Raw genomic sequence first — 8558 nt, 5'->3', positions numbered from 1 at the left:
GAGGCACACTTCCAACCCTGAGAACTCAGAATCAGGGAGACAGTCAAACGGATGTTTTTTTATATATACAAAAAACGTTTACAATGTTTATTTAACAGATAAAATAAGTTAAATGTCACCGTTATTATTGTCCGCCTGGAAACAGCGGGGGTCTCCAAATTCAGAGACTGCGTCCACCTGAGGCCTTCGCGGTCTAAGTGGGCGGGTCCTCTGAAAGCTGGGTAGGCTGGAAGTGAATGACTATAAAATTGTCAGAATTACTTCACGAGCTCTCTCGGTGGAGTGAAACTCTGCCGTCTGCTCCTTGCTATCTAAAGTATACCCGGACGCTGGCGTAAACTCTCGACCATCGCACGCTTCTGTTTAATCAGTTTTCTGTTTGACGTTTATTCCTCCTGAGGGCTTAATAAAGTTTTATTTAATCCAGTCATCTCAGCCAAGCAGATTTACTCACGAACAACTAAAACACTGAAAAAAGCCAAACACTAACATTTTAGCTTATCTGAGTGACTTTTCCTGCTTAACCTGAGCAGCAAAGAACCGCGGGGGTTTGCCGTTCTCGTCGGCGCAGATATTTGAGGTTCACACAGCTACATTTTCGCCTGGAAATATGTTTAAAGTTTATTTTGCGACCCAGAAAGAATAATAAGAGTAACATTAAAACTAACTAGCTGCCGCCATTGTTGGAAACTGGAACTTGCTGAGCAGCGCTTTGAATTCTGGGATATGGTTTTTCAGAGGGGCACTGAAATTCGTGATTCTCCCGGAAAAATCGGGACGGTTGGTATGTATTCCAAGAGGACAGATTCTAGTCGACATTTTTTATTAAGGCAAACTTCAGTAAGGACCTCAGTATAAACACAATGTACAAAGAACTCAAAAATATTTACATAAAAATACAAAATAAAAATTTTTTAAAAAATATGACGAAACTATTAAAACGTGTTGCTATTGTCTCACAAACAGGTGACAGAACAGTAACATACCAAATATGCAGCAGCGCCCAACAAACACACCATATTTAAAAAAGAAAGACACTTGTGAACATGATTATTCCCAGCTTCCATCCTGCTGATGGCACTGCAACAACACCAATTCAACACCAGAAATGATGTTTAAATTTCAGGAAAAAAAAGTGCTGAACAGCAGTTCTAGATGTTCATATAGCACCGTATCACCGATACTGTTAAAAGGACAGAATGACAGCTCATCGCTCATGGACTCAACAACCTGTTTATAGCGAGGTGAATAAATCTATCCCAGTCCACAGAGTTTCTCGCTGACCTCCCACAATTTCAGGGCCACCTTGTCATCTCGGGCATGAGCGGACACTTCCTGTGCCTCACAGCAGGAGAAGTACTTCCCGCTCAGAGGTTCGATTCCCTCCTGCAGGGCACAGTGCAGTGTGGTCTGAGCTCCCATCTCTGGGTCCAGGAACAGCAGCCAGGCCACAGGCTGGATGAAAATCTTCTGCCACAGGCCGACATTTCTAGACAGTTCAGTCCGGACAACACCTACAGGGCAGAAGGCAAAGAGCAATCACATACTTACTGCCTTTAGTGTTCAATTTGGATAAAATGCTGATAGTAACAGTTGATTTAGCTTGAATTACAGTAATATATGGCCTAAAATGAGTGTTGATTAAAGGTAAACCAGTGTGTTACCTGGGTGGACACTGTAGCATGTGACATCGGTTCCTTTCAGCCTCTCGGCAAGCTCATGGGTGAAAAGCACATTGCACAGTTTGCTGTTGCAGTACGCATGGAAAAATTGCCAGCTGTATCTGCCAGTTCCCAGGTCTTTGTTTGCAACCAGAGCCTTAAGATACAAAAACAACCGTGTTAATAAGCTGTTCAGACAGGTGAAGGTGAAAGACGTGCAACAACATCACTTGTGATGTCATTATGACCACCTCTTCAGTCGTACTACTGAAATACTAGAGCAGAGCATTTTTAAAAATAAGAGTCCCAAAAGACGGAAAAAGGCTTGTTCCAGAGTGAAGATGGCTTTACATCCCCAAGCTCTCTTTAAATTATTGCAAACTCACGTTAAAGTCAATGTGTCCCCAGCGATGAGCCATGGAGGACAGCGTGATCACTCGTCCTCCCCCTGTCTTCTTCATCCTCTCCAACAGCAGATTGGTCAGCAGGAAGTGACCCAAGTGGTTCACCCCGAACTCGATGCCATATCCGTCCTCAGTCCGCCCGTCTGCCACCAATCCTGGGGACATATTTGAACAATGGTTTCTGAAATCTTTGTACTTCCTTGATCTCTTGAAGCTTGTTTTCTCTAGATTCTTCTCTGTCTCCGTAGAACAGACAAATCACCACTGCTGCTGCTCATCATTAAAAACTGCATTTGCACGTCTTTTTGACAGATACGGCAACTGTGATAAACTTGTTTGTCTCTCAAGTGGTTTACATCAATTTGTGTTTGAGGCCAATCTGGCCGCTTTGCACAACATAGCCGTTTGACGTCTTTGTGGCTATTCGGTGTCTTTTCAAAGTCGATTGTGATTATTTTGTGCTTCTGGTCACTTCGGTCTCTTTGTTGTCATTTGATGGTGAGTTTCAGACTCCAGAGCTGCCCTTTGTCACCCATCCTGTTCATACTTTTTTGGGCAGAATTTCTAGGCCCTCTCTGAGTGGAAGCTTAAGGTTTTGTTGATTTCAGCCTCTCAAATCTTTTTTTTTTCTTTTAAACAAACGACCTGGTTTTGTGAACTTCATAAAGCAACAACCTCCAGCACACAGCTGTGATGAAAACACAAACAGGAGCAAGTCTGAGGCCATAGTTCTCAGGTGGAAAATCGGGAATGCTCACTCTGACTTGATCATTAGTTGATACCCCAAGTGGAGAAGTTCAACAAATAAATTTCCTCCTAATGGTGTCTGGCTCTCAGAGGTTGGTTTAGATGAAAATGGATGCATGGACCTCGTACTTGCAACTAAGTAGACATTGTGGTGTTGTGTAGTAGTGTGTGTACCAGCGTTGTTGATGAGCAAATCCAGCCTGGACTCAGTTTTCAGGAATGTTTCGGCGAAGCTGCGGACAGACTTCAGACTGGCTAGGTCCAAGTGCACGTAGATCACGTCTGTACTTCCCGTTTGCTGGAAGAAGATCATTGTGATTCAGTGAAGATTACATTTAACCTGTTTCACTTCAATCCCTTTTTACTGTTTTTTCCTTAAAGCAACAGCTCAAACATTACCATCAATGAAAGAAGTGAACGCTTCAGCTCGTTTCAGCAGCAACTGTAAATCCCGTTTTGTGCTCTCTGTCAGCTCCTCCTTTAAAAGGTTAACTCCTTTCACAGCTTCAGTCCTTTAAAATTGTCATATTGTACTTACTGAATAAATATAAATAAACAGTCATATCCACATACTACTTTAGCTTGTCTTCTTTTTCTCAGCTGCTTTAATTACCTAAAGCACACATCAGCCAGTTACAGCATGATAGGACGTTGTGTAACAAGCCTCCACTCCCTGCTGACGACTGCACAAGTTATTGTTTTAAATGTCAGTGCTCCTTTCTGAGAAACTTTGGATTAACTTTCATACAGCATGAGGAAATTGTGGCCAATGCATCAGTGTGTTCTTCTCACCGTTTCTATTTCTGCAATGGCAGCTGCAGCTTTGTTCCTGTTTCGGCAGGCCAGGATCACTCTGGCTCCTTTCCTGGCCAGATGCAAAGCCGTGGCTTTACCGATGCCCGTATTTCCTCCTACAGTAAGAGCAGGAAAAGAATAAGCAACATCTACCCAAACCATCACAAACAAGAACTATCATCCATGCAAGTGTTTAATGTGGTGTTATCTGAAGGCTAGTAGAAACCTGTCTAAATTGCAAACAAGAATTCTAGATTTTCACTTCCACCTTTGTTGTAAACTTCACTCCCGTCCAAAGTAAAAAGCACAAAAACAAAGAAAAACGCATCTTTAATTCTTTCATTGCAGCAATCACATTTGTGCAAATCCCGATTTTGCTATCGGCACAGATTTGTGGCATAAAAACTGGCCCCGACCTCAGAGGGAAGAGAGAGGAGGACGACGCTCAGGTTTAGATGAGAATTCCCTCTCTGTACAAACCCAGTTTAGAGATGCAAGTGTTCAACTGATTTTTACTTGAATTTAGAAATAACTGCTGAATCGGCTTAAATGTCATATTTACTGTTCACTTATTTTTGACGAGGTTTTTCCTGAAAGCCGATCTACATGTAGGTCGGTACCGTCGAAGCCTCTTTTTCGTGGCAATATTGGTAAATGGTAAATGGCCTGCATTTGTATAGCGCTTTTCTAGTCCTTAAGGACCCCAAAGCGCTTTACACTACATTCAGTCATTCACCCATTCACACACACATTCACACACTGGCGATAGCAAGCTACATTGTAGCCACAGCTGCCCTGGGGCGCACTGACAGAGGCGAGGCTGCCGGACACAGGCGCCACCGGGCCCTCTGACCACCACCAGTAGGCAAACACGGGGTTAGTATCTTGCCCAAGGATATTTGGCATGCAGCCAGGAGGCAGCCTGGGATCGAACCACCGACCTTCTGATTAGTGGCTGACCTGCTCTGCCACCTGAGCTACAGCCACCCCATATTGAAGGAAACATACATTTAACGGCTTCTTTTCTTTTGCTCATCATCTGCAGATTTAACAAAACTTGTTATGTACCTTTACTCACCGTCGCTATCATAATCAACACCAACATCCTTATCGCCTCGTAAGAGGAAGTAAAGAAACCTATGAAAGGAAAATCCGCTGAACGCTGCGAGCTGCACACACAGCAGCTGTTTGTAGGCACACTTTCTACACCTCGTCATTTTTGATGCTGGTGTCGTTAGCAGTCGGTCTGTTTGGTACAAACTGCGCTTGATGCCGGTCTCACCTGTGATGATGACGGTCTTCCCTGACATCGCGGCGTTTCCTTTGCATTTGGCTCTTTTGAAGAGAGTCTGTGTGAGGAGGACGTATGCTCCCAGAAGTACAACGGCCACAAGCAAGAGGGGAACCATGGTGGATGTCGGCCGAGAACTTCGCGTCTGGCTGCTGAGCTGCGGATCTGTCTTTATGCACACGCCTGTCGGATGAGTTTCATCTGAGACGTGCCAGCGAGTCGCTCCTCGACCGGTCGGACCAGTTGTGGAATGACGTAAACGTCAGAGCACCGTGACCTACGCTTTTCACTCTGAACACCTGAGAAACGCATTCACCCCACCCGCGTGTCTCTTAATAAAGATTTACTGCGAAAGCATTTACAGAAAAATATGGAAAGCATGCAAACATCCCTCCAGATACCAAAGTGTCGAACTTTCACCCAAAATCTCATCACTGATCTGAGAGCAGTTAAACAAAGTGGAAAATGTCCGCACTCATGGATAAAACTTCAGCTTTATCGGCTTTCTTGAACAGGTCATTCAAAATGTGGAGGTTTGGGGTGTTCCTCTGACAGACAAGAGGTTTTGAATCGTTCCTGCACACATCACCATTCAGTGCCTCCCATAATTAATAGTTGCCTCTGATAGTTATAAGTCAGTGTAACTAATTCATTCTTTCACTGTCTAGATGTAGTTTTTAAGGAAACAAAACACAAAAATCACAAAGGTAGCTGTTGCTGCTTTTGCTCCCAAAATGTAACTTATTCTAAAATAGTTTAATAAGAATGTTTCACAGCCTCTAACATATAGTCACAGTCAGTCGATCAAACCAACAATCAGATCTGCTTAGCAGATTTGGCTGTAAGATTTCCACATCAGTGAAAATGGAACTTTTCTGGTGAGCAGGACAGTGCTGGCATGAATACGTGCGTCTGTGTTTGTCAATGACTGAATCAGGCCTCTTTGGCTCTGACAAAACATGCAATATTTTTGAAACAACATGTTTTTTTTTATCTGTGCTTGCTGCAGGGTTTTGTTTTGTGTCTTACTTTTTGTTCCCCACGTTTCTCTTCAAATTTCCCTCAGGTGTTCTGTGGGATTCAAATCAGGCAACATACTTGTTCAGGTCAGCGGTGTCAAACTTTATTCCCAAACTCTTGTTTGACATTGAAAGCATTTTTTAATCATTATCATGCAGGAATATCTCTAGATTGTTTACTCCACATGTTTTGCACTCATGTCTGCCCAGGGTCACTCCACTCTGTCTGTTCTGAAAAAAACATCTTGTAATCTGACCAAATAATGCTCTGGTGATGTTCTTCAGACTTCCAAGAGAGATGATTCTCAAAGAGGTTTTCAGTGGGAGAAACATTTCATTGTAATCACTGCTGTGATCGCCATTTCTCAAGTCTCTCAATTTGGAATCTCTTTATCTCACTGTAGCTTTCTTCATCAACTGAGGGCTATTCAGGGCTTTTAGAGTGACCTAATGAATTACAACCATTTAGCTTAAAAGTAATAAGTATATGCATCATCTTATCAGCATCGCTTGTAGACCGGATGTTTCTAATGACATTGCGCAAATACATTTCTGTAGTTTAACTACGTCACTGACGTCATGGCAGGGGAGACTCCAGGATCAGAGCTTTGGAGGTGCTGAGCACCCAGAGAGCTGCCCAGCCAGGCAAGATAAATGTCACGAAGAGACTTCTTCCCCGTATCTGTCAGTCCCTGCATCCCTAAATGTCTCCAGTTGTCCCGAGTTCCCTCTGACTGTCTCCTTGGTGCATTTGAACCCCTGTTCCTCCCTGTCGTCTGTTGTCCTCGTCTCCATTATCAGTCATCATAATTTTACCATCTCTGTGCAAGTCTGCAAATTTCTTTATTAAATCATAAGATTCTTAAATTCATCAAGTCTCTCTGTGCCTGGGTCCTCGTCACAAAACATGACATCACTGTTTTGTACATTTTAACACAATTTAATCCCCACATTTGTGAAAGAAAAGCAAAACACTTTTTTGAAAAGTCTGTAACAAAACCATCAAATCTGATAAAGGTTATTTAAATGCTGCAAAAGAAGAATGGATTGGATAAAAAAATACATATCCTAACCTTAATTACTGCGGGAGAATAATGAATGATGCTCATAGTGAGTAAGAAGTAAACTGAGTGCATTTTTTGGACAGAGATTCACTTTTAAGTGTTTGTATAATATAATACAGATACATAAAAATACACTCCAAAACATAGAAGAGTCCTTGAAATGTACATACAAAATTATTAAAAAATTATAGAAAATGGAGGCAACTTGCCTATGGTACATGTATACAATAGATGTTACAATAATATGTATGTACTATCTATCTATCTATCTATCTATCTATACGTATATATATATGTTACATATATATTGTGAAATACAACACATATATAATGTGCTATATATAGATACACAATAATACAATATATAAATATTATATATTAAATATAGTCCAAATTTAATTTGCATTTCCATTAAATTAAAAAATTATTATTGACTTTACAAACCCCATGCTGTCCAACACCCTTGACCTTTTCTCTGACTGTTTTCTTTAAAACTGTTGCATCAAAACTTCTAATTCATCCCTATTTCATCGAGTTGTTGAGTATGTTTTTTTTAAAGGCACTTGTTGCATGTTGCACACATGCTGTTCTGCCACAGAAGCAGGACAACTGAAGCAATGCTGTGGTGCCACCTGCTGGCTAATTGCACTTCCATTTGTTTGTCACATTAAGAAAAAGCAGTTAAAATACTGATTAATTTTGTTATTATGTATTTAAATTTTCTAGTAGATATGAGAGTTAAAAACATCACTGCCATTTCTGTGCTATGATATACTCTGCATACAGTGTTTCTTTGACAGAAATTAACAGAAATAAAACTGCATTTGAAAAGAAGTGTAAATATTACTTTGAATGCAAGTTACTAATTATTTCCAACCACAATGTTTTGCTAAACATATGAATACTTATTTTTTTAATTTTATTTCTGGATAAATAAATTTAGTCCTTTATTTATCCAGGTAAAAAAAAAATCTCATTTAGATTAAAAATCTCATTTCCAAGAAAGACCTGGTCTTCTGCCCTCAGCTGAATGTCTCTATCCAGCTTATGCAGTGAGCTAAACATTAAATGGCTTCAGTAAACACTCAGGAGACCGTGTGGCATTCTTCAGAGCTTTACTGATCCTTATTTTCCTTTTTGTAAAACTGTAATAACAGAAACAGAATACAGTGTATTCACTCTCCATACAAATACACAAAGATTACATTAAATATTGTTGACTTATGTAAACAGTCACTACACAATCAAGAGATACAGAGATGTCAGGAGATACAGCTAACACCACATGCTGGTATGCTTAATGTTAGCAGGCTAAACAAAGGGCTAACAGCTAGCTTGTGCTAGTAATGTAACAAGCTCGCTAAACACACAAGAACTCATTACTTTGCTGAACAAGGTACTAATAAGTTGCAACAATAAAAAGTTTTGCCACACTTACAGATTTTCAAGGGCGTCAGATGCAGGAATTTACAGAGACACAGAGAAATGGACCTTCCCTGTCGAGCGCTGGGAGAAAACCACTGCTTGCGCTCTAACATGGTGCTACCCTGTCAACCCACTAGATGGCAGGCTTTGCC

At 41.1% G+C, this 8558-nt stretch overlaps 1 protein-coding gene across 1 annotated transcript; it reads right to left on the bottom strand.

Moving 5' to 3' along the window:
• Nucleotides 1-806: 806 nt before the first annotated feature.
• On the bottom strand, nt 807-5157 carry LOC102309512 (dehydrogenase/reductase SDR family member 13). The gene is made up of 6 exons (XM_005949565.3): nt 4890-5157; nt 3605-3723; nt 2987-3110; nt 2048-2220; nt 1665-1818; nt 807-1514 (listed from the first exon to the last, which is right to left on the bottom strand). Exons 1-6 carry the CDS (start codon nt 5014-5016, stop codon nt 1255-1257), a joined length of 957 nt encoding a protein of 318 aa, XP_005949627.1. The 5' UTR covers nt 5017-5157; the 3' UTR covers nt 807-1254.
• Between the last annotated feature and the right edge of the window lie 3401 nt (nt 5158-8558).

This window comes from Haplochromis burtoni, unplaced genomic scaffold, assembly GCF_018398535.1.
Source record: "Haplochromis burtoni strain Fernald_Lab_line unplaced genomic scaffold, NCSU_Asbu1 Contig_667, whole genome shotgun sequence".
Taxonomy (NCBI): Eukaryota; Metazoa; Chordata; class Actinopteri; order Cichliformes; family Cichlidae; genus Haplochromis; species Haplochromis burtoni.
The sequence above is the reverse complement of the archived record's forward strand: the minus strand, read 5'-3'. Positions and strand labels throughout refer to the sequence as shown.

Excerpts from the sequence above, each read along its gene's own strand:
- LOC102309512 (XM_005949565.3), bottom strand. The coding sequence starts at position 5,016 with ATGGTTCCCCTCTTGCTTGTGGCCGTTGTACTTCTGGGAGCATACGTC. Across the intron at positions 3,724-4,889 it reads GAAGACCGTCATCATCACAG|GAGGAAATACGGGCATCGGT; the intron begins GTGAGACCGGCA and ends CTCTTACTGTAG. Across the intron at positions 1,515-1,664 it reads ATGCTACAGTGTCCACCCAG|GTGTTGTCCGGACTGAACTG; the intron begins GTAACACACTGG and ends TCTGCCCTGTAG.